This window comes from Geotrypetes seraphini, chromosome 6 (assembly GCF_902459505.1).
Source record: "Geotrypetes seraphini chromosome 6, aGeoSer1.1, whole genome shotgun sequence".
In the NCBI taxonomy this organism is placed as follows: domain Eukaryota; kingdom Metazoa; phylum Chordata; class Amphibia; order Gymnophiona; family Dermophiidae; genus Geotrypetes; species Geotrypetes seraphini.
In genome coordinates, this window is record NC_047089.1 from 258,983,185 (window position 1) to 259,009,069 (window position 25,885).

Here is a 25,885-nt window from a genome sequence, read left to right on the forward strand (position 1 = left end):
ACCCTCACTGTACAAATGAAGCTGAATGAGTCCAAAACAAAACTACTTTGGCTTGGCCCAAAATTAGATCAGCTGCCCATGCTCATTCCATTACCTTCTGGTCCCACACGGCAGATTGAATTCTCAAGCAAAGTTTTGGGCAACATTATTGACTCTACACTTTTCTTTAATGACCATCTCAACTCTCTGGTAAAAAAAAATTTTTTTTTAGTCTTCACATGTTGAGGAAAATGAGATCCTGCTTCTGCCAACAACATTTTGCTGTCCTTGTACAATCAATCATTCTTTCCAGACTGGACTATTGTAACTCGATCTATCTAAGTCTAACCAAGAAAAGTCTTCAAAGACTTCAGCGGATCCAGAACACTGCAGCTGGTTGATCTTCGCAAAATGCAATTTCGATCATGTTTCCCCGCTTCTGTCAAAACTTCACTGGCTTTCAGTGATTTCTAGGATTCACTTTAAATGTACCTGCCTAACTTGGAACATGAGGATGTTACTGGCTAGACTTTATGGTAGATATCTTGCAAACAGGATGGTTGGACAGGCTGGAGTGAGCTTGGACGGCAACTTCAGCATTTGTAACCCAGGACAATGCCAGGTGGACTTTACAGTCTATGACCCAGAAATATCAAAGAAGAGACAAGTTAATTTGATCGTGAATTTGTAATGGGTATAACTAATGGGCAGACTGGATGGACCGTTCAGGTCTTTATCTGCCGTCATTTACTAGGTTACTAGGGCAAAAACCCACAGAGTAGCAACATTCCAGAGTCAGATTGTGATGTCATAATGCCTCATTCCACCAATGCCTAAGAGCCAACCTCAGCAGTGATGTCACAATGGCTTGATAGATGGAACTTCAGCATTTGGAACCCAGGACAATGCCAGGTGGACTTTACAGTCTATGAACCAGAAATATCAAAGAAGAGACAAGTTAATTTGATCGTGAATTTGTAATGGGTATAACTAATGGGCAGACTGGATGGATCGTTCAGGTCTTTATCTGCCGTCATTTACTACTCATGAAAGGGGTGGAGTCTATATGTGACTATCTGGAGCAAACCTCCAAAGCGATTGACTCTTAAGGATAATGTGAAAAATGTTTGAATGATCTTGAGTCTACAGTGGTGGTACCGCAAGGTACGGATATAACACGTATGAAGGATATGTTATCATTCTATCATAAGACTGAACACTTAGAAAACTTAGCGCAACCTAAGCTTGATGCATGCAATTCAACACACATGCCTGAGCTGCATTTTTAACACACTCAGCATCCCTAGAATAGTCATTAATTTTTTACGGCACTTCATTTTGTGCATCAATAGGCGATGTCAGAGCATCCCTTGGAGCGCCGGTTTTAATATTAATGGCCTCATTTTACTACATTTACATAGCAGAGTTGGAGGTTGCTAGGAAGCATGGAAAAGTCCATGGTGAGCCATTATATGCATCGGTAGGTAAAATACTTTGATGCTAAACCAGTAAGATCTGGTTTAGCGTTGATCATTCAAGGCACGATGAGTTTAGAGCATCTGGGCCTAAGTTTTGGTCAAGGAAAATTAGAAGAGAAAATGCATTAGCTGCTGGTGTAAAGGGTTTTGAATGCTGGTTTGCATCTTGGAAGCTTTTGTGGTGCTTTGAGTACAGCAGTAAGATAAATGCACACAAACTTTGCACATTTTGGAAATGTCAGTTCAATCAGATCTAATCATCAGATGACAAGAATAACTCAATGAGATCACCACCAGGGATAATTTAGTACTTCTTTCTAAATCCAGACAAAATATATTCCGCAATGCAATTTGCCAGATGCCTGAGAGAAAGCCTTGGCTGTACTTTTGCAGAAATATCACTTTTCAGCTCTTATTTAATATTCTGGGAAAGATTTGTTTCCCTGCTGGTGGTCTGTGGAGTGAGTATAACTGGGGTTCTGTTACTGAATGATAAAAAGCCATAGCTGTAACTTCACAGATATATTCAATACCTCCTCTCACATGTGCTCTGCAAGATGTAGATGGATTCTGTTCACATAGGTGTGTTCTCTTTTAGTTTCAGAAAGACTTTCATGGTGTCAAGCTCACGTTGTTCCATCATGGCCAATTCATCGTTGCACCCCTGTTGGATCGAGCTTCATTATAGGCTGATGAATGCTTGCTCGGTACGCTGGGTGTGCATCCTTTGCATCTAGTCTGTTGTCAGGCTGGTATGAGGTTCCTTTTCTTGTTCAATGCAGAGCCTGGGGGATTTCTCCCAACAGTACAGAAATTCCTAGCAGCTCTGGGGCCACCTTCTTCTATGTTAGATCCAATGTTAGCAGCTGAGCTGCTTCAGTTCACTGACTGCTGAAATACAGTTGATCCTTTGGATTATGGCCGAACCACTTTCAAATGAGTGACTTATATATCCCATCTTGAAAAAAATTGAGTTTTGGCCTGTCCCAATATGGCAGTTCTTATGTAAATGTCTGTTCAGTTTTCCACCTTACTTTTCTTTCTCGAGTGCTTGAAAGACTGATTCTTTACCAACAGACATTGTTTCTAGAAAAAAACTTTAAGAGTGCTTCACGATCGGCCTTTGGGCTCAGAGTCTTTAATAGAGATCAATGGCACGACCACGTTTGTGCTTAAGGTGCCAGGAAAGACAGTTGTATGAATAAAGGGAGTAGAAAATGAGGTGGGAGGGCTTTGTTGCTTTTTAATTACAAGTTCTCTCTGAAATTTTAGCCTACATGAGACTCGCCCTACTTTGATAAGAAGCACAAATTGAGGAAATTCTTTTACATTGAGAGGGTGGTGGATGCCTGGAATGCCCTCCCGAGGGAGGTGGTGGAAAGGAAAACAGGGATGGAATTCAAAAAAGCACAAGAAAAACATAGTAGATGTCGGCAGCGGCAAGAAAGCAGGGAGAAATTGTTGGCGGTGGCATGGGGGGGAGGCAGGGAGGGAGAGAAAAAGTTAGGGGAATTGTGGCGGCGGTGTCATGGGGGGGGAGGGAGAGAGAAAGAAAGAGAAGGAAAGAAGGGGGCAGGGAGAAAGAAAGAAAGGATATACAGTCAGAAGGAAGTGTAACCAGAGACTCATGAAGGTAGGAAAAATGATTTTCTTTTTTTTTTTTTTATTCTATTTATATTGATTTTGAAAAACTTACATACAGAAAGTGCAATCAAATACAATAAACTAATCTCATAGAAGCACTTATAGATAACAAATATTGTTTAGAATAAACCATTTTATAATTCCTCCCATCCACCCTCCCCCCCTTTACTGGAAGTATAACTAGTAATAACAGATCTGGTAAAATAGATTAATTTATGACAACTTCAGTTACCTTGAACATGTGTTACAAAAATCATCTAATAGACCCCAGAGTTCTTAAATTTCCGGGTAGCACCCTTATGTTCTGCTAGAATTTTTCATATCTATAGTACGTACATAGCATTTCCACCCGAATGCACTATCGCATTGCTACCAATTTCTTGTTATCATTTGTAGAGCCACACCCGTCATTATCAAAAGGAGTTTGTCCTTATGTATTTTAAGAGGGTTCTTATTCATTCTAGAAGTTCTAAACATAATTATTCCGTATGTTAATGGAATGGGAATTTCAAGAATAAGATTTATCTTGCGCCATATGGATTTCCAAAAAATTAAGATTAGAGGTCATTGAAATAAAAGGTGATCTAGAGTTCCCACCTCTAGATTACAGAGCCAGTGTTTATTTGAATTTGCATTATTTACTTTGTGTAATCTCACCGGTATCCAATAAACTCTATACAATAAAAAGTATAAAGTTTGTTTCATCGATGCAGCCGATAGACAGTGCACTCGGAGTTCCAAAGCTGGGGCCATTGTTTTAATGTGTCTCCAAGCTCCAAATATCTCCCAGACCTGTCTTATGTTTTTTAGTTGAATATTCACCTAGTAACTTGTACCAATTAGAGGCGTGGTGACCTTGGAAGTTCACGTGAAAACACAAGAATTGGAGGCTATGTTGTCCTATTAATGATCGCCATTCAGGAAAACCTTTTCTAATTGCTTGTTTTAATTGTAGCCACTTGAAGTATTGATTTCTTGGGAAGTCAAATCTTTGTTGTACTTGGGTAAAAGATAGCAGATTATTTGGGGGACATACATCATCTAGTGTTCTAATACTGGCGTTTATCTAGTCTTTCCATCAGATTTTTGAATTTGCTATCATAATTTTAGAATTCAGCCTTAGAGATTGAAATTTTGTTTTCTTAACCGGGAGTGGCAACATAGCATCCAAAGATCTTAAAGTCTTCCAAGTAGCTTGAAAAATTCTATTATCTTTACAGATTCTTGGTAGTCCAATACTTAATTAAGTGATTAAGTCGGAGTGGAGCCATCAGATTCATTTCAAGAGCAAGCCAATCCGGGAACATTCTAAAAGTTCTGGAAGAACCCAGTACATACTTTGGCAAGTTGTTATAGGATGGGTAGTGAGGACATTGATGGGAACTCCAGTACTGGGAGCATGAAGATGTTGCTGTGCAGTCTTTATGATGGCGAGATGATTTGACGGCAACTCCAGTAGCTGGAGCCTAAGGACATTACCGGGTGGGCTTTACGGTCTATGGCCCAGAAATATCAAAGAAGAGGACAATTTAATGTAATCATAAATTTATAATGCATGTAACTAATGGTCAGACCGCTCGACTCTTTATCTGCTGTCATTTACCATGTTGCAATAAATTAAAAATTCATTCCAAATGAAAGTAAAGTACTTTTCAGTTAAAATGTTACATCATCTCACTGCCCATTCCCTTTTTCATTTTTTAAAGGTTAATTGGCCATAATTTATAGAGCAGACTTGGAAAGTAATAGTTTAGAAAGATATTCAGCAATTATTTCAGTGGATAATCTCCCAAAAGTGCAAGAGCTATAAGCTGTGTTTCCTGTAACCTCTGAATAAGGTTTTAAAAGCAGATGTTCAAAATGCACACTTACAACTGTCTGATAAATTAAATAGGAGGTGTTTTTTACATATTAGGTTATTTAACAAGCCAAATTAGCTTTCTGATAGAATTATTATCCAAACGCAAGGGTTGGAATGTATAATTGTAGGTTTATAATGCATTGGTAACACGCAAAGCCCATTAGACACAACTTCCTGTCACTCAGGGACCAGCGAGAGCCAGCGCAGGTTGCAACAGGAGAAACTCGCATTATGCAGAGATAAAAGGGAGCTGCTTGGAGTTGTACTCTGTCATTTTTTTTCTAATTGATGCTTTGCAGTAAAAATCAAAATCAAAATAGTCATTAAAAAGAGAAAGAGGCCGGTATGAATTCTTATAGCTATTTGATCCTCTTTCTTTAGGTTCTCCACTTTTATTCTGATTAATGTGTAAGGCCTAGTTCAAGTGTCTGCCTTTGTAGCTGCCCTGTTAAGTGGAAACTGGGTACGTGGAGGGGCATAATAAAAGAAAAAGTCTAAGTCCGTTTTGGCAGCGTCTAAAGCCCATTCTCACAAAATATGTCCGAAATATATATTTTTTTAATCGTTGTCTTATACATCCAGCTGTTTGCCACCAAGTCGTCTATCTTTATACCACATTCTCAACCAAAAATCTGTCTAAGTTCCAAATGCCCAGAACAAGACCATTTGGACAAGGGAGGGGCCAACAAAGTGATAAACAAGACATCCAGACATGGCAACAGAGCAGTGGGGCACCTTACAGGGCACTGCTGTGAACTTCACAAAAAAGGTGCCACATAAACATCTCACCATAACTCCCTTGCAGGTCATGGTGAGCCCCCTCACCACCCACTATATCCACCTGTCTACAATCCCAATAGCCCTTATGGCTGCAGGTGCCAGTAGGGTTTGGGGGGTTTTGGGTCCTCCTCTCTATGGTTCACTAGCCCACCCCCCAGACTACTTAAGCCACCTCTGTGCAGCCCTACTAGGTTTTTCTATGCCAGGTGCTGATGTTCTGGAGGCAGGTATGTACGTTTTTATGCCGATTTGTATGGCGGGAGGGAGGGGGGTCAGTAACCACTGGGGGAGTGTGGGGGGGGGGGGGTCTGGTCACTTTGGATACCTTCTGGGCACTTAGACCTGTTTTGAGATCGCCTAAGCCACAATGAATAAGTTCAGTCCAGACAGCTTTGTAAAACTTTCGATTATCCCTGCAGTACAACTAAGTTTAGGTCAGCCCTAACATGGGTTTCCTGTGCTGAGACTAGTATGGTATGTCTGGGTGGTGAATGGTCGTGGCTTGGTTGTGTGGTGTGACTGTTCAGAGGTTGATGTTTTTAAAAGTTTATTGCAACCATGGCTTGCTCTCCCGTGAGAGGATCCTTCTACTCTTGGTTTTTCACTGCTGGGAGGCCACTGTTCCTTGCATCCGGGCTCTTCTGGGATTGTACCTGTTTTGCCCTTGAATCTCTGTTCCTTTTGCTTACTGGTGGTTTATATCTGACACCTTCCTGGGCATGCTGCATTGACCTGGACCTCTTGCTTTGATCGCTGCAGTGCTGTAGCTTCTAATTCTTGTATTGCTGTTGGCTGCTTTATCAATAAAAATTATTTAAAAAAAAAAAAAAAATGCCCCTTTCAGCTCTGGGCACATAGCGGGATTTAGAGGCCTAAAAAGTCTCTGGATACGTCTTAAACTCGTTTCGATTATCAACACTTGGACGACCTGTCTTTTTGATTGGCCAAGTACCAATTTGGGTGGGTTTTTAGATGTATTTCTGTTTTGATTATGAGCCCCATAGTATACAAGCGTGGCTAACCTAGTATGGCATGACAGTACGCTACTTAACATATTAGAAACTAGTGCAGTGGACATGGGATGGCAAATATTGAATAGTGCAGTGGTTCCCAACCCTGTCCTGGAGGACCACTAAGCCAGTTGGGTTTTCAGGATAGCCCTAATGAATATGCATGAGAGAGATCTGCATATAATGGAGTTGCCAGGCATGCAAATCTGCTCCATGGATATTCATTAGGGGTATTCTGAAAACCCAACTGGCCTGGTGGTCCTCCAGGACAGGGTTGGGAACCACTAGTATAGTGGACATAATACATGAATTTCTAGCATGGTAGACATGGTATGACATATCTAGTGAGAAAGATACAATGTAAACTAGAGTGGGAGAAAAAGGTGACAGTATGACAAAAACATGGTATATAGTATATAGTATATGATACTGTGGGTTCTTGTACAGTAGAGGCTAAATATTATATCACAAGAGGTGAGTGTAGGGTAGAGCATCTCATATGATGGGCAATATAAAGTGTGGCAGTTCACAGTACGATGGGTGACAGCAGAGGGCTGGGCGCTCTTCTTTGTAAGGTTGGGGAATTTGGGTAGGTAGTAGATAGTAGATAGTAAATGACGGCAGATAAAGACCCAAATGGTCCATCCAGTCTGCCCAACCTGATTCAATTTAAATTTTTTCTTCTAAGCTATTTCTGGGCACGAACCCAAAGCTCTACCTGGTACTGTGCTTGGGTTCCAACTGCCGAAATCTCTGTCCTAGCTGGTCAAGAGAAGAGGTGGGTTTTTATTGCCTTCCTGAAGTTCAGTAGACCTTCTAATGATCTTATGTGGTTATTGTGACAAACCTAGCACCAGCACTAGTTTTGCCCCTAATAGGATCCGGTGCAGAAGAGCTGACCAGATTGATTCTGGGGACCAACTTGAGTCTGACCTCTCTTGCCCATATGATCAGAACAGTGGTGATCTGGAGCAGGGGCAGGCAGACTGGCAACAGCAGCATCCGGTCTATAAATCAGCTAGGACAGCCAAAGAGAAACTATCTGAGCCTAGAAAACCCAGGCAAAACAGGCAGGGAAAGCCTGCAATGGAACCAAAGCCCATCCCCCTCTATAGGCTGAAGGGGATTGGCTGTGGGCTGATTAAAAGCAGGCTGAAGCAAGCAGCAGGGGGAAGAGAGAGTGATGCGGGTGAGTCACTCCAGCAGCCCAAAGCAGTGCGAGAGCCTTGGGGCCAGGAAGCAGAGACAGAGGTTCCAGATTGGCCGATGCAGGAGGTGGAAGAAAGCCTCCCCACCTCAGACTTCCAGATCCTTGAATGTGTGGAAGGAATGGAAGTACAAGACGCTGGCCCTATGCCAGAGAGCCAGGGAGAACTCATGGACACTAACTGAAAGACAATGAGTAGCTGAGAAGCAGCTGGTGTTTTTTTTTTCTTTCTGAGCAAGAAATGCTTTATTGCTTCCTTTCTTTGAGCTATCCCTGATTTTTGGTTCAAGAAGGGTACTTATCTAAATGCTGATAACTGGCTTTCCTAAAGTAAAGTTTGGGGCTAAAGAACCTGGGAGCTGAATGAATGGGTTTTTTTTTTTCTTTGTTTGGAAACCTTACTGTGGCTGCCGTTTGCTGGTAGTATAATCACATGATCTCCCACAGCTGAACTGCCTTCCAAGGGGTAGCTGCAGTGATAGTGAGCTCTTTGCAAAGCTGTGGTGTTGCTTGCTGCCTAACCAAGTATATAACCCTTGCTACTCTAAGAGCTATCTGGACTTTATATGAATGCTGGAAATCTTTCTTTCATGCCTCTGTGACAAATACTGCTGAGAGAAAGTTTAGTTTTTGTTTTGAATACCAGTATAAATTCATTGCTGAGCCAGAGTGCAGGAACTCAGGAAAAACAAACCGTAGGTGGTTTTCTTTTCTTTGAAGCTGGATTTGTGAAATGCTGCAGGTATTTGCCTTTGGGTTATACCTTTTGGACCGCTAAGGTCAGAATAAAACTATTATTCATTCTTGAAGAACTTTGTCTGAGATTTGGTGACTTGAAGCCAGTACTTACCCTTTCTCTCCCAGGCCTAGGCAGTTTCCTAGGGCCCATCAAAAGTCCTGACGATACCCCTGGTTGTAGGGGACACGCCAGAGCATAAGGTTTGTCAGAGTTTAGCTCCGCTCGGAGGAGTGTTTGTGACAGTAGGCAGTTTGTTCTAGAGGTGTGGTAGGTAGTGAAGTAAGATTTTTTTTTTGTGCGGTTTCAAGACAAAGGATGCGTCCCAAAGGCATGCGTAATTAGTTTTCTTCTTGTGAGCCAGCAACCGATTTTGGGTGTAGGGTAGTAGTTTATGCCATATGAACCAGTACCATCTTGTGGAGGAGTTTGTGGGCCATTACTAGGCCTTTGAATATACATCATTTGTCAATCGGCAGCCAGTGGGCAGCGTGCAGTGCCAGAGAAACTGGGTCTCATAAGGTTCTTCAGGGATCAGATGCCGGTATTTTGTACTCGTAGTCGATGGGTGTTTTTTGTAGTAAGCCCATTTAAGAGCACTTCGCAGTAGTCGAGCGAACTCCGGCTCTGAGAAGTATCGTTTGATTCTCTGTAGCTGCTGGAGGTAGTAGAATGAGGCGGATATTACTTAGGACAGGGATGCCCACACTTTTTCGGCTTGCGAGCTACTTTAAAATGACCGTCAAAATGATCTACCAACAATAAAATTATAAAAAACACAAAGCACACCGTACGTAGAAAAAATGTTAATTATCATTTAGATTCGTGTTTTTTTTCAAAGAGATCAAGGCAGATGCAACATCACCTCAGTAAGAACTGTACAAAAATAAACAAATATACCTCTCCCTTTTTACTAAACCATGATAGCGGTTTTTAGCGCAGGGAGCTGCGCTGAATACCCCGCGTTGCTCTCGACGCTCAAAGGCTCCCTGCACTAAAATCCGCTACTGTAGCTTAGTAAAAGGGGACCATAGTGCAAAATATAGACAGCAGATATAAATTCTCAAAACGGACACATTTTGATCACTAAATTGAAAATAAATCATCTTTCCTACCTTTGTTGTCTGGTGATTTCATGAGTCTGGTTGCACTTTCTTCTTCTGACTGTCCAACTTTTTCTTCCTCCCTCCCTGCCTGCCCCCTGCCACACTCCATTCCCTCCCCTAACTTTTTCTTTCTCTCTCCCTGCCCCCTTTCTTTCTTTCTTTTTTTTTCTCTGTCTTTATGTTTCCCTATCCTCCTTTCTTTCTCTTTCTTTCTGTCTCCCCAAGCCACCACTGCTGCTGTCGTCTAGGAACAGGCCCCCAAGCCGCCATTGCAGCCGAGTTCTCCCTGCTCCCTGAAACTGTAACAGGCCAGCAGCCTTCCTCCTGACTTTAATTCTGATGTTGGGGAGGAAGTTCTAGGCCAGCCAGGTAACAATTGGCTGGCCCGAAACTTCCTCTCTGACATCAGAATTGACGTCGGGGGTGGGGAGGAGGGAGGAAGGCTGGTGTGCCTGGCGTTTCAGCAGTCTGTCCTGTTACATTGTTAGGGAACGGGGAGAACGCATCGGGATGGGCTCCATGATTAACTCACATTGCCTTTGCAATCTACTGGTCGATCGCAATCGACCTTGTGGGCACTCCTGACTTAGGAGATTTAGACAGAGAGTGAAAGGTTGCTGTCAAGGATACCCTTAGGCTGCATACTTTGTCTTTGGCCATTAGGGCAATGGATTGCCAGGAGACTGCCGGGCATGCGAATTTGGGGTCATTTCTTCTTATCCAGAGGAATTTGGTTTTTACCAAGTTTAGTTGCAGCTTGTGTCTGGTCATCCAGCTTTTTATTTCTGCAAGGCAGTCATGTAGGTTGGAGACTTGAGCGCCCCAGTTCAAGCCTAGTGGTAGGTACAGTTGTAGATCTTCAGTGAATGAGTGGATCTTTTTTTAGGTGGTTTAAAGCGATGTCTATCGCCAGTCTGATGTAGAGGATGAAAATCTAAGGGGACAGGAGGTTGTTCTGTGGTACTCCATATTTTATTGGTTTAGGTTTTGATAGGGTCGTGAACTTCACATAAAATGTCCCAGATACACATCACATCGTAACCCCCATATAGTGTAGCAAAAAACATACTGTACCCAACTGTACAACTCTTCAATAGGCCTTAAGCTTGCAGCTTCTCCTTGGACCTCTAGTTGTGGGGTTCCTCAAGGTTCACTTTTATCTCCTGTTCTGTTTAATATATATTAATTACTTCCAACAGAGTCAATTTATACATACGTAGATGATATCTTCGTCTTGCTTGAAATCGATCCTTCTTTGAATGATCTTACAACTAGTGTTAGTTCCTGCATCTCAAGAATTCAGGATTGGGCATCGTTAGTCTGCATGAAATTAAATACCACAAAAACAAAACATTTATGGTTTGCTCCTAAATTGGAACTGCCGCCCTCAGGTATTCCATTACTAATTGAATTTACATCGAAAATCCTGGGTTTTATCCTGGACTCTAGACTTTCCTTTTCATCCCAAGTCAGTAATATAACAAAAAAATGTTTCTTTAATCTTAGGATGCTCAGACGGGTTCACCACTTTTTTTTCCAGCTGCACTTTGCAGTGCTGGTTCAGGCGATTATTTTGTCACATTTGGATTATGCCAATTCACTCTATATCTGTCTGAATGGATGCAATCTGAAAAGACTGCAACGTATTCAAAACACCGCAGCAAAATTGATATTTGGTAAACATAAATACGATCATGTGACTTCTTTGTTTAGGATACTTCATTGGCTTCCTGTGTTTTGGAGAATTCAATTCAAATTTATGTGTGTGATTTTTTAAAATTTAGATGGGGTTTTCCCCCTTTTATTTCCTGTCTCTTTCAATTCTTGTCTACTTTTCATTCAAGAAATACTCAGAAATATAAACTTGGTTATCCATCAGCTAAAAGAACTAAAACTATATCCAATTTTTGCAAATCTTTTGCTTTGTTATCTGTAAAAATTTGGAACGATCTTCCTTCAGAGATTATGTTACTATCTCAAAGAACAACCTTTTGAAAAATCTCTGGTTGATTCTTCCATTTCAAGATGTGTAGGATAGAAATTATCTTATTTCCAGTTGAACTTAAGAGCATATGTTAAGCGAGTCGAGTCCTTTTACAAGGGTTGAATCGATATATAAAGTCAAGGATTGGATCGGATTGGATATATGGGTTCAGTAGGTTATTTTGTGTTTGGGAGGCTCTCATACCTCCCGCCACAAGAGTACCAGTTAGAACGGGATATGGGCCTGGATCCCCTTCTCTACTGTCCACTGCACTGACCACTAAACTACTCCAGGGACCTGCTTGATGGCCATTAGATCTGCAGCTCTCATAGAGCCTGGTCTGAATTAAGGGAGGTCATGCTTGTATTCCTCTAGTGGGCAAAAAACATCCTATTTTGTGCCTTGGACATTTTTACAATGTCGTCTTATTACCCCAAAACATCCAAATTGCAATCCTGTCCTAGTCCTGCCCAAAACATGTCCCCCTAAAATTTAGACAAACTGCTATGAAAAACAAGTTTCAAAAATAGCAATTTGGGTATTTTTATGAAAAAATTCCATCTGCCATTTTGGGGGGCATTTTTCTGTTTTAAAAATGATCCCTTTTATATTATCCACACAAATAACACAGCCAATTCCAGTATGTTTTACTGAATTTTGGAATATGTACAAAGTTTCTCCTTTAGCAGGTGCATAGAACTTCCATGGTAATGCGGTATACAAGAATAAAGTTATTATTATTATTATTATTACTTGAGGCCTTGAGCCCTAAGCTCTGCCACTGAGGTGTCCGAGGTCACACCATTCAAAACGAACCCTTTGGTGACGAGATTATCCATTAGTTGTACCAGGAACTCATGGTAAACCTCAGTAGGTCACAGCAAAAGTCTGGTCTTTCTCCCCTTTGGGGGCGGAGCACACTGGTGTGTCTTCAACATCTGGGAGGTGTGTCTTCAACATCTGGGAGGTGTGTCTTCAACATCTGGGAGGTGTGTCTTCAACATCTGGGAGGTGTGTCTTTAACAATCCTGTATGTGGCAGGTCGGAGATATCTGACAACAAGGAAGTCAGGGTTCCAGGACTTGCTGCATCTTGTCAGGTAGAACCGATATTTCAGCTGTCAGGCCGTGGCATAGCGCTGCTTATATCTGGTAGCGCTAGAGAAATGATTAGCAGCATGTTTATGTTTATTAAAAGTTTTAACCGCACTTCGACTTATCAACAGCACGGTGTACAAAATCTATAAAAACAAGAAACGAAAAGAATGTTGCTACTCTTTGGGGATTCCAAACAATAGCAACATTCCAGAATCTCAGAGAACAATCACATTCCGGAATCCTGACTCGATACGTCAAACTCCGCCTTCTTTGAAGCTGCTTTCAATTGCAAACGCCAACCCACCCTGCCTTATCTGTGTATTGATGCACCTTCTTCTCCAGTTTGTCTTGACTAGATTGTAAGCTCTTGTGAGCAGGGACTGTCTCTTCTGTGTTTTGATGTACAGCATAGTAGTAGTATAAATGCTTCCACAGTGTGTCCATCATTTCTCAGCCTGGTGATGCTCTGCACTTGCTGTAGTTACTGCTTTATTGTCATTTTGGAAGTTACGGCTAAATGATACCCACAAGAGCAGTTGAGAAACATTAATGGAATAAAGCAGGTGAATTTCTCCAAAGGGGGTGAGCATCTGACAGCCTATGGATGAAATAGACCCGTCGGGAGCCATAGGGAGAAGCTATTATTACCGTATACAACAGATGTCAGCATTTAGGGATTTGCTTTTGGTTTTCATCCTGAGCAGCCGATTTCTGTGGCCTCAGGTCTTGGAGGGTGAATTGATGGTATCCTCTGAAAGTTTGTCCTGCGTTTTACTCAGATGCTTTAGGGCTTGTGGTTCACATCCTAATGAGCAAATGGTTTGCTGAAGTTACTTCCAGCTAGACTTGGCTTGTGTTGCAAGCCGGGATAGCTATTAACCATGGAATGAGCAAGATGGACATTGAAATTCAGACTGATTTATGCAGTTCACTTTGGGTATAATTCCATAAATCATTGCTTTCAAAATCCAGGTCTTCTCACTGAGCAACCTTTGGGTCAAAAGTAATGTGTTTCCATTTTATTTCATATTATTTTAAAAAAAAAATTATCTTTATTAAGAACTAAGAAAGCATCAAGGAAAGAAACCAAACAATTTAGAAAAGATCTAACCACAGCTTTATTCAGAGAAAGATCTTCCCAGGTGCTTCGAGGAGTTAATGACCTACTGGGACAGGCACTTGGGATCTCTTAGGGAGAGGAGGAGATAATGGATGCTGCGGATGGGCAGACTGGCTGGGCCATTTGCCTTTATCTGCCATCATATTTCTATGTTTCTCTGCTTTCTCTCTCTTCTCCCTACCCCCTCCTCCCTTCTCATGGTATGAATGTCGTTGATCTATTATTTCTTATTTAATTACTGTGCATGAGTTTGATTTGTTATGAAAGAGTAAAGACGGCATATTAACCTGATGGGGGGGGAAGGGTATTGACTCATTTGCTATGAGATAACAGAAGCGTCACAGCATCCCACAAACTTTGCAGTACCAGACTGGGGATCCATTACATAGATTTCATATTAGGAAATGCGCTTAAAGCCTGACAGGGTAAGAATCGCCTTCTGGATCCAGAAACAGAAAAATGAAGGCAGATGAGGTCTGTCCATCCGTGCCAGTTCCGATCCTTTCCTCTTCCTTAGAGAATGAATGCACGTATTACAAACTTTCTTGAATTCATCCTTTTCATAATGGAACAATTATAGCCTGGAAGTCAGGCCCTGTGTACCTTTCATTTCTGTGCAAATCAAGCTTTGTTTTGAAAGCACTGCTATTGCCTGTGGGTGAACCCTGCAGGCACTCCAAGCTGAGGTCTCCTCATTGGCTCCAAGAACATTTTCAAATGCAGTTTCAATTTTGTGTTCTTTCTGTAATTATTTCAAGCAACCTTCGTGCTTTCTGCAGAAATGACAGCTTGCAGATTTCTGCGAGACGCAGTTTTCTTGCTAAAGAAAGAGAGATGTTGGATATATTATCGTTTATCTGTGCAACTTTCAATAGAAAGTCCATTATTTACACACGTTTTTCTTTCTGTGCTCATTTCATTGAAGGATGGCTTCTTCATTCCTGTTTAACTTGGAGTAACAGGACTGGCAGATGTTGCTTTTCCAGGTGCCACATTTACCTGAGACCAAGAGAAATTGCAGAGTGAGCTGACACAGGGCTCAGTTTTGTTATTCTAAAAAAGGATTTGGGGACAGGAAGACCACTTCAGCTTTAATTATTTATCTGGATGGTTAATTAGTTTCCTCTGAGTGCTGTAGCTGAGGAAATCTCTTGTCAAGGTCTGAATTCATTATGGAAAGAATCTCTTATAGGATGATCATTTTCAAAGTCATTTATGCACAGGAAACGGTTGAAAAAGAAATACAGGTTAGCATTTGAGCATATGGGATGAATGTGCTTAACATTGTCTGCTGTTTAGAGGGTGTTCCAGAGGGGAGAAGAGTTGGGAAGGATTTGTATTGCCCTTCTGGCCAATTCTAGAAAAGACAGAATTTCACCAAAATTGTGCTATTTTGGCATAGCCCCGACCCTTCCATAGGATGACATGCAAGACTGACCACAAAGGGGAGGAGGAGTTTTGAAATGAATGTGTAGTAACGGGATAGTAACGGGAGAATGGATTGGTGTTGGGATATGTATGACGGGGAGGGAAAAGGGATCAAATTGCTTGAACAGAGGCTGTGAGACACCATAATACAGATATTAAACATAAAATTAAAACTCCTGGGAGTTTGCATAGATGGATGGAGTTTGCATACATAGATGGAAACTCAGTTTGGCAATCTGATTAGAAAAATATGGGTTAATTTGACTGTTGTGTCGAAAGAAACATTTCCGAGAAAGAAGCCATATCTATCATTCAAGTTCTTCTACTCACTTCCTGATAGGTCTCGCTATTAATCAGATGAATTAATTGCAGACCTGGCCGAATGTTGCCGCCAAACTTATACTGGGGGAAAATAGATTTGATCATGCTACCTCACTTTTACGGGAACTGTGCTAGGGGAGGTATGATTGAAATCTACAAAATCCTGAGTGGAGTAGAACGAGTACTGGTGGATCAATTTTTCACTCCATCAAAAATTACAAAGACTGGGGGGACACTCAACGAAGTTACAGGGAAATACTTTTAAAACCAACAGGAGGAAATATTTTTTCAATCAGAGAATAGTTAAGCTCTGGAACGCTGCCAGAGGTTGTGGTAAGAGTGGATAGCGTAGCTGGTTTTAAGAAAGGTTTGGACAAGTATTTGGAGGAAAAGTCCATAGCAGTGGCTTAGTAAGGGTAAGTAGCACCCGGGGCGATGATGCCCCTCCCCCACCACCCCTGCCTTGCGGGTGCCTACTTCCCTTTCCCTGTACCTTTTAAATGTCTCTGGCATGAGCAGGATGCTGCCCATATTGGTGTCGGTTCACCTTTGACCTCACTTCCTAGGCGTGGGTCTTAGAAGTGACAGAGAAAGGCAAGGGGTGCATGCGACCAGGAGATGAGCAGGAAGCGAGTGGGTAGGCAAGTGAGCAGGGGGGGGGCAAAGAGAAGGAGGGGTGCCACTGTGCCCTTGGAGAACCATGCCCAAGGCAGACTGTTATCCCTAACCCTAGCCCCCCCCCTTACTATGCCACTGGTCCATATGTTATTGAGATACATGGGGGAAGCCACTGCTTGCCCTGGATCGGTAGCATGGAATGTTGCTACTCTTTGGGATTCTAGAATCTTGTTACTCTCTGGGATTCCGGAATCTTGCTATTCTTTGAGATTCTGTATGGAATGTTGCCACTAGAACATAAGAATTGCTACTGCTGGGTCAGACCAATGGTCCATCGCGCCCAACAGTCTGCTCCCGCGGCGGCCCCCAGGTCAAAGACCAGTGCCCTAACTGAGACCAGCCCTACCTGCATACACTCCGGTTCAGCAGGAAGTCTAACTTTGCCTTGAATCCCTGGAGGGTGTTTTCCCCTATAACATCCTCCGGAAGAGTGTTCCAGTTTTCTACCACTCTATGGGTGAAGAAGAACTTCCTTACATTTGTACGGAATCTATCCCCTTTCAACTTTAGAGAGTGCCCTCTCGTTCTCTCTACCTTGGAGAGGGTGAACAACCTGTCGTTATCTACTAAGTCTATTCCCTTCAGTATCTTAAATGTTTCTATCATGTCCCCTCTGTCTCCTCTTTTCAAGGGAGAAGAGGCCCAGTTACTCCTTGGGTTTTGGTCAGGTACTAGTGACCTGGATTGGCTACCGTGAGAATGGGCTACTTGGCTCGATGGACCATTGGTCTGATCCAGCAGGGCTATTCTTATGTTCTTAATAGATAGAGCAGTGGGCTGAAAGCCATGGAAGTCAAATTCCATTGTGGCTCCATGTGAGTGGGAGAATAAAGCCCAGCACTATGAAAGTATTTGAGTGCCTGGTGGCCCACTGAGGACCAGTAAGACAAATAGTAATTCTGAATGAATGAAGTATGGCATGAATTTGAGAAAATTCTTGCATTTGATTATATCCGTGTGAGTTTAGGCATCTTCCACTGCTTCAAGTATAAACCTAGGGCATGTTTTACTATCTGCAAAGTCTGTGTGGAAAATGCAGAGAACAGGGTCAGAGTCTGCCATTTTGAACCCAGAACAGAAGTGGACTGCTTCTGCCTGTGCCCACCAGCCTACCATGGATGGTCACTGGTAAATCCCACAGGTTCTCAGGAAGATCTGGGAGTAGAGTGGAGGGTCAAGTAGGGATCAGATGGAATGGGGGGGGGTGTTCTTAATCACATAGAAACAGAGAAAAATGAATGCAGGGAAAGACCATATGGCCTCTATACCATCTATCATCTCTTCCTCTCCCTTAGGGGCTCTATTTCCTCCTCTCAAGCTTTCTTGAATTCAGTTTTAGTTTTTGCCACTGGGAATCCATTCCATGTATTCACCACCCTTTCCTCAGATCACTTCAGAGTCTCTCCCTTTTCACCTTCATCCTATGTCCTCTTATTCCTGACTTCTTCCCTTTCAACTGAAAGAAATTTGCCTTGTAGGTGTTTCAACAGCTCGATCATATCTTTCCTCTTCCATCTTTCTTCCAAAGGATACATATTCAGATCTTTAAGTCGATCCCATACACTTTATAACAAAGACCACTGACTATTTTAGGAGTCATCCTTTATACCAACTTTTTGAAGATACAGTTTTCAGATTTGAGGGTGGGGGAAGCTTGCCATGGTGGGGAGCTCCTATTTATTGGGGAGGTTTGTTATGGAAGTCAGGAGGAATGCTATGTTTGTCGGGATTGGAAGGGATGATCTCTTTGGGGAAGGGGACATAAGAGGGAGTGGAATGGGGAGATCCAGAGGCAGTTGTGCTCTCAGACTTCACCTACTTGAGCTCGTGGTATTTGCAGCAGAGCTATGGAGAGTCATGACAGCTAGCCTGTGGTCATTCCTGTGGCCACTCTTCCCTTCTGCCCCATCACACTTACTTGCTGCCCTTACAAACATTGAAGAGGTCTTGATTCTTACTCCAGTAGCCATGTTCACATGAACCACTTGTAAGCAGAGGATCAAGGTGTGAGCTGCGCAACACAGTTTCGGAAAGATGCTTCAGAGGCAGGAAAATACAATGGACTCCTTAATTTAAGAACATAAAAATTGCCATACTGGGACAGACCGAAGGTCCATCAAGCCCAGTATCCTGTTTTCAACAGTGGTCAGCCCAAATCCTTGATCTACAACTGGAAAAGGTGTGAGTCACATCCAGATAAAGTTACCCAATGAATACATTTCTCCACTTTTTTCTGACCTGGGTTTTTAAAAACAGAAATTTCCTTTGGCTTAATTTCTGTAGTGGCGATCACATTTCTCACTCTTTGACCATTTTCATTCTATTACAGAAACTCAACGTACTGTATGAAAGTCTCCATTTCCTTGACAGTGGGTGAAAATGACACCGGAGTCTGCTACAATTCAAAGATGAAATACCTTGAAAAAGCTGAACTCGGCAAAAGTAAAGAAATTTTCTGCCCTGATCTCGAAGACTTTACAGTTCCCCACAGAGAGCCTGAGATCTTGTGGTATAAGGTAAGATGCGGAATAAGAAACTCATTGTCTAATTTCTCCATCATTGAACTGCCTCTAGTTCTTTGCTTGGGCAGGATACAATTCATTAACCCTGTCTTGCCTTGTTCCTTTTTTTTGGCCCAGAAATTACTTGGTAACTGTCCTTGTCCAGAGATCCCCAAGTGACAGCTTCTGGAGCTACCAATCCAATCAACATACTCCTACCCTCAGTGGATTTGTGGACAGGGTGGCCACCTTGGGTCCACAAATTGCAGGCTAATAATAATAATTGGTGATTTATCATATTTACATAGGTATCTTTGATTTTAAGCTGTCTCGTGTTCAGGGCATTTGGGATAAAGTACCCAATGAAAATATATCTATATATCAATGATAAATATGATGTCACCAGTTGAATTTAGGTTATTTATGGTTCTAAATATTTCCATCACAAAACTTAAAGGCCTCTCTTTTATCACAGAGTTTAGTTCATCCAAATGAGTAGCTTAATTTTGTAAAAAGCCAATTAAATTGCACACAGAAATTGGGTACACCCCCCCCCCCTCCCCAAAGATCTGCACACAGCTTCTAATGCTATTTATAGAATTAGGCCAAAAATAAACAGTGATTTCATTAAAATCAAAATGATGAATGAGATTAGAGGAATGGTCACACCAAAATCTCAAAGCAAAATGCGTGTTGCACGTTGTAAATTTTTCACATACGATGCCAACAGAGTTGTTTGCCTACATTGTCAGGCTGCCAAAGGAGTGGAGGGGTAGCCTAGGAACCTGGGAGCTAGGTCCAATTCCCACTGCAGCCCCTTGCGACTCACGCAACCCTCCATTGCCCCAGGCTTGTATAAAATACGTGACCACAGTCCATCCCCTTTCCAGGAGAATTGTCTACAGAGATAGTGTACGGAAACTAGATTTCTTAAAAGCGTCAACTCCTCAGTAAGTCTCATATAGATGGAGTAACAAAACCTTTTCTTATGTGGAGGAATGCTTAGCATGATCCTTGAAAGTCCAGTTGAACAGCAAAACTAATTATACTCAAATGCAAACATTCAAGCCCAGAAGGCAGAACTCCTAGAGATGTTCATCTAGACCTGTATTTTACTCAGGGAGTCCTTTGTGTCATTGTTTGTAGACTTGATTATTCTAATGCCCTTCTAAAAGGTGTTGACGCATCCAACATTTACCACTACAAATGTATTTATTTATTCTGTTTTCTATACCTTTCTCCCAGGAGAACTCTGAACGGTTTATAAGAGTTTATTCAGGTACTCAGATCCCCTTATTCCGTCAAGAACACTGGTGACCAATTAACCACAGAAAAACATAAGGTTCATTACTTTGGCCTACCACTTGACCTGTTTCCACATCTGATTCTGTATGCTCCTATGTGATCACAGGCCTTTTTTCCATGTCCTTTGTCCTGATACTATAGGAATGAAGATTTTCAGGGTAGCAGGTCCCATCCTCTGGAACTCTGCCTGTGCCACTGAGAACTTTCAATGGGGTTTACATATATTTTTATTTCAAGGCACAAGATTTTAGCTGAGAGACTTGATTCACTGAACAATATTATCATCTTTCTGCAGGAATGTAGAACAAAGACATGGAGACCAAGCATTGTGTTCAAACGGGATACTCTTCATATCCGGGAAGTTAGAGAGGATGACATCGGGAATTACACGTGTGAGTTAAAATTCGGAGCATTTGTGGTGAGAAGAACGACAGAATTAACGGTTACAGGTAATGTGGCACTTTCACTGCCTTTCTTCACAGAAGGACTCTTAAGCTAACACTCAGTTGTCTCTAGTGATTTCATGTTGACTTTGTGGTGTTTGACGCCTCAGATCTAAGGCTATGATGAGAGAGATCGCAGGCCTTATACTGGTTAAAAATAGTGGGCAATGGAAAGACCAAGAGAAGCGTGTTCCATTGCTTAGGGGTGAATTTTCAAATAAGCTGACTCCCTGACCTACCTACCAAGCTCAGACTAAATTAGCCCTGCCATTTCTCTGCATCGGGGATTTCAACCCAGTCCTTAGCACATACACAGCCAGTCAGGTTTTCAGCATACCCTTAATGAATATGCATAACATGAATTTGCATGCACTAAATCATGAATATTCATTGTCAGTATTCTGAAAATCTGACTGGCTTGATGTGTCTGAAGGACCAGGTTGATAACCACTGCTCTCCGTGTAGGGAGGTTACGTAATAAAACATACATGAATTATCAATACATTGACATAATCTAAAAATGACAACATTCATAATTCATTTTAAATCACAATAATATAAACAATAATTGCACTACTCGGTCTTATTATATAAACATACACCACTTGGCAACTTATTCTGCTTTGATCAAACAGCCTGTACAAATAAATGCGTTTTAAGAAATCTACAAAACTGTTCAATGTTCTCACACAATCGTACGCTACCTGGCAGCTTAGCCCATAGTCCTGCAGCAGCCACAACCAATTGCATGGTTTATATGCAGACAATACCTGCTGTAGATACAATCTCCGATGAATTATCATCAGCACTTTCGATTGCACCCTCCATGTAGAGCTTTACCAATTAACTCCCCTTGGCCCTAAAACCCAGTGCTGATGGAAGTTACAGGCATGCAAATCTGCTCCATGCATATTCATTAGGGCTAGCCTGAAAACCTGATTGGCCTGGTGGGAACCACTGCCGCAATGCCAAATAAAGGGTTAAATCTGACAGAGTTTTGGAAAGTTCTCTGGATGTGTTGAAATGCAATTTGCAGAGCTATGACAGCTTAGCAGCTGACTTAGTGGAAGCAAGTTTGATGTCTGATTATTTATTAAAATTTAAGAAGTACCACAGCAAATAAATACCACAACCATTAATGGGAAATATTCCTATCAAAATAAAAACATATTTACCCTCCTCCATTGAGAAAAATGTCCATTTAACTGTACCTTCTATTTTCTTACATAACCAGTTTCTAATCCATTGCCTCCTATCCCGTGACTCTTTAATTTTCTTACAAGCCTCTCGTGAGGAGCTTTGCCGAAAGCTTTCTGAAAATCTAGATACAGTATGTCAACCGGCTCTGCTTTATCCACACCTTCAAAGGAATGCAACAAGTTGGTCTGGCCCTACCCTCCGAGTACTGTGTTCTCTCTCTTCTATTTCTTACCAGAATGTTTGATTGCTGCACCAGGGATTACAGTAATTCTTCAATTTACCATATTTGATGGGAGCATAATTTTATAAATGAATGTGGGCATTTCCTGGAAGATTTCCAGGTCATGAATAAGTAAGTACAGATCAAAGAGATCCAGAAGATTCCAGTCAAAAAGAGTTTGTGCATTAACTGTTATGAAAATCAAGATTGGCTCTAGGCTAGAGCTAAATGTTGGATGCTTGTGATTCAATAGTTGGTGTGGTATTTATTAAATATCTCCATAACTATTGGTGAGAGAATCCCAGTTTGCCGGATTATTATGGATGTCACTCAGAGAATAGTTAAGCTCTGTTGTGGTAAAAACGGTTAGTGTAGCTGGTTTTAAGAAAGATTTGGACAAGTTCTTGGAGGAAAAGTCCACAGTCTGTTATTGAGAAAGCCACTGCTTGCCCTGGATCGGTAGCATGGAATGTTGCTACTCCTTGGGTTTTGGCCACCGTGAGAACGGGCTACGGGGCTTGATGGACCATTGGTCTTATGTTATGTTCTCTGTAGAATGATGCTTGACACATTGTTAACAAGTGGCTGAGATCTGCACCTCGCTGGGAGCAGAGACCTAGCCGGAAACTAATTACAATTTAGTGTAACTGTAACCAGTGTTTATGTACTGTGAGAATGTTTAGACGCAGTTTAAATCCTAGCAATTGCGTTTTTACAATGGTGCTGTTTAAAATGGTAATAACAGGGAAGGTATTAGGTCTCTCCCCCACTGGGCTGTTGTCCTCGGTGGAGCAAATTTGAACACCATGAGCCTTGCAAATTGACAAGATTGTTTTCTTTCATTTATGGCAGACTGTGTTCAAATAAATAAATATGTGATATGGTAGGCACCCACTGAAACAAATCTCCCTTTTGCCTTGGCTCAGAGAGCCGAATGTTTCCGTTTTCATCGCCATTCCTGCTCAGAAGCATTTCCCAGATGATTTGAGGAGAGAAGTCATGAAGCGAAATCTGGGGCTGGGAGGAGCAAGCGACTAATGCTTATTCCCCCTAATATTTAGCACTTTTGAACTGGGCGGAAATGGCCATCGACTGCTTAAATAGTGTTTGTTGACTAATTGTGAATGTTCACCGGGAGAAAACCGATTCTCTCCTGCATGGTTAGTACCTACTGCTAGGTTAGGCGTGGTCGCTCAGCGCCAAACTAGATACGATTAGTGGTTAAATTGGACCGTACAATTAGCAGTCCTACCTTTAACTGATATAACTTAACCAGTCGGATGCTGAATAGGGGATGCAGTCGTCCCTAAAGGCGCAGTCGTTGTCATCAGCCGCCTAAAAAAGGGCCACCAATTGCATGTTATAGCTTTGTTAGGCCAGGGTGAATCGTGGCTGCAGAGGCGCTCTATAGAAACATAGAAACATGATGGCAGATAAAGGCCAAACAGCCCATCTAGTCTGCTCATCTGCAGTAGCCATTATCTCCTCCTCTCCCTATTGGCTAAAGTTCTTAACATTTGCATCTCCTCTTCCTATAGGCTAAGGCTCTGTGCACCCGCATTGTGAGGTCATAGAGCTGCCCATCCGTAGTAACCATTATCTCCTCTCTATTGGCTAAGGTTCTTAACATTTGCATCTCCTCTTCCTATAGGCTAAGGCTCTGTGCACCCGCATTGTGAGGTCATAGAGCTGCCCATCCACAGTAACCATGATCTCGTTCTCTCTCCGAGAGATCCCACGTGCCTATCCCAGGCCCTCTTGAATTCAGACACAGTCTCTGTCTCCACCACCTCTTCTGGGAGACTCTTCCACACATCTACCACCCTTTCTGTAAAAAAGTATTTCCTTGGATTACTCCGGAGCCCATCACCTCTTAACTTCATCCTCTGCCCTCTCACTCCAGAGCTTCCTTTCAAATGAAAGAGATTCGACTCATGCGCCTTTACATCACGTAGGTATTTAAATCTCACGATATCAGGAGCTATGTCTGCACCATTGTGGAGCCAAATTGTGGACGGAATAGGAGGGAATTCTCTGAAGCAGCCATTTGTTGGTGAAACAAGTGCCTTGTTGGATCTGGACATCGGTTCCTTGTCTTCACTTCAATGCCATAAATGTGACTGTAGTAAGATCGTTGCGTCTTTGGATCGCGGTCCTGGCTTACATCAACAGCTGTGAAGATAAGTGTAACCTTCCTGAAGGTTCTTTTTCCTGTTCCCTGTGCACAGTGGTGAAATATTTTCCTATTTTGCCTATGATACAGATTAAGAACAGCTAAAAAACTCACTGGGTTGCCGTCTGCATATAAAACCAGTTGAGGCTTTTTTCTCCACTTTACTTAAATGGTTTTTCAAAGGATATTTCCACCACTTGGCTTATAACATTTTGGCAACATTTTTTGCTGCAGTTATTTATCTATTTAAATGTCTCTATCACATCTCCACTTTCCCGCCTTTCTTCCAAAGTCTACAGATTGAGATCTTTAAGTCTGTCCTTTATCACAAAGACCACATACCATTTTAGTAGCCTTCCTCTGGACCGACTCCATCCTTTTTAGCCTCCAGAATTGTACCCAATATTCTAAATGAGGTCTGACCAGAGTCTTATACAGAGGCATCAATACCTCCTTTTTCCTACTGGCCATACCTCTCCCTATGCACCCTAGCATCCTTCTAGCTTTCGCCATTGCCTTTTCAACTTGTTTGGACACCTTAAGCTCATCACATGTGTGCCAATTCCGGTGTTATCCACGCCTACAGTGGCATTAGGTGTGATAAAGTGCCTCTGTAGCCGCAATGTTTTTCTAGGCGCATACATTTTTAAAATTGTTTTTTATGGCTTTTACCACCTAACAAGGCTCTATTTATAGAATATGGGAATATCTGTGTTTATTGCAGGTGGTGGGCTGTCAAGTGCTGACCACTGCCACTGAATATCAGGCCATATACTCTTAAAATGAGACCTCTCTATCCTGCTAAAAGGAACTGCTCTCCCCCACCCCACCCCAATTGCTATTTTTGATCAGCAGAAGTGCTGAGAGAGTGATTAAGCCCTTGTTTTCACCTTTTTAATGAGGTATTGTGACTCATGTGTTTTTATATTGTTTTTATATCGATAGAAGAGTTTTTAAGCATTTTAAGTGAATTTATTTTTGTCATAACCTTTGATCTATATGAGCACAGCAAAGCAGTGGCAGATTTCCCATGAACTGCTGGGACTGTATGTGTCGTGTGCTTTCTTTTGGCAATGACCGATTCAGTTCTGCCAATATACTTCAGCAGTTTTGAAGAAGAGCGGTTTGTACTTGTTTTAAAGAGATCTAAGTTCTTAATGGCACTTTTTGAGTTCCTAGCTTTTAACCAATTGATGATACTCTTGGATTTTGGGTATGTGAGTTTTTTTATTTCATATCAAAGTATTCCAATGGCAGTCTTGCAGGAAGGGGAGGGTGGGAGACAGGGAGATAAGGAAAGGCGATATGAGGGTGTCAGAGCAGTAAAAATGATGTTTTGTAGTGCGAGAGAGAGCCAATTTCTTTGTTAAGTCATGTCTGGTGGGTTTCAGAATGTTTTATCATTTTGATCTCAAGGAATGTCTTAAAATTTCCTTTTAATGTTCTTACCTTAAAATCATTGATGCAGTGTTCTGGTTTTCTGAAATGTTGTCCCAAGGAGGTGATATCTTGGTTGGCATCACAGTTTTTAATATGATATCTGTAAATGAATCCTAGTCTTTAGCATCTGGCTTGTTTCTCCAATGTAGCATCCTTCTCTATCCCTTTTGCATT

At 41.9% G+C, this 25,885-nt stretch overlaps 1 protein-coding gene across 1 annotated transcript in view; it reads left to right on the plus strand.

Moving 5' to 3' along the window:
• IL1RAPL1 (interleukin 1 receptor accessory protein like 1) overlaps positions 1-25,885 on the plus strand; it is a 625,154-nt gene that overhangs the window by 423,739 nt on the left and 175,530 nt on the right. Inside the window, exons 4-5 of the mRNA XM_033950060.1 lie at positions 18,759-18,945; positions 20,531-20,684. Coding sequence (XP_033805951.1) covers positions 18,759-18,945; positions 20,531-20,684 — 341 coding nt within the window. The remainder of the gene's footprint in view (positions 1-18,758; positions 18,946-20,530; positions 20,685-25,885) is intronic.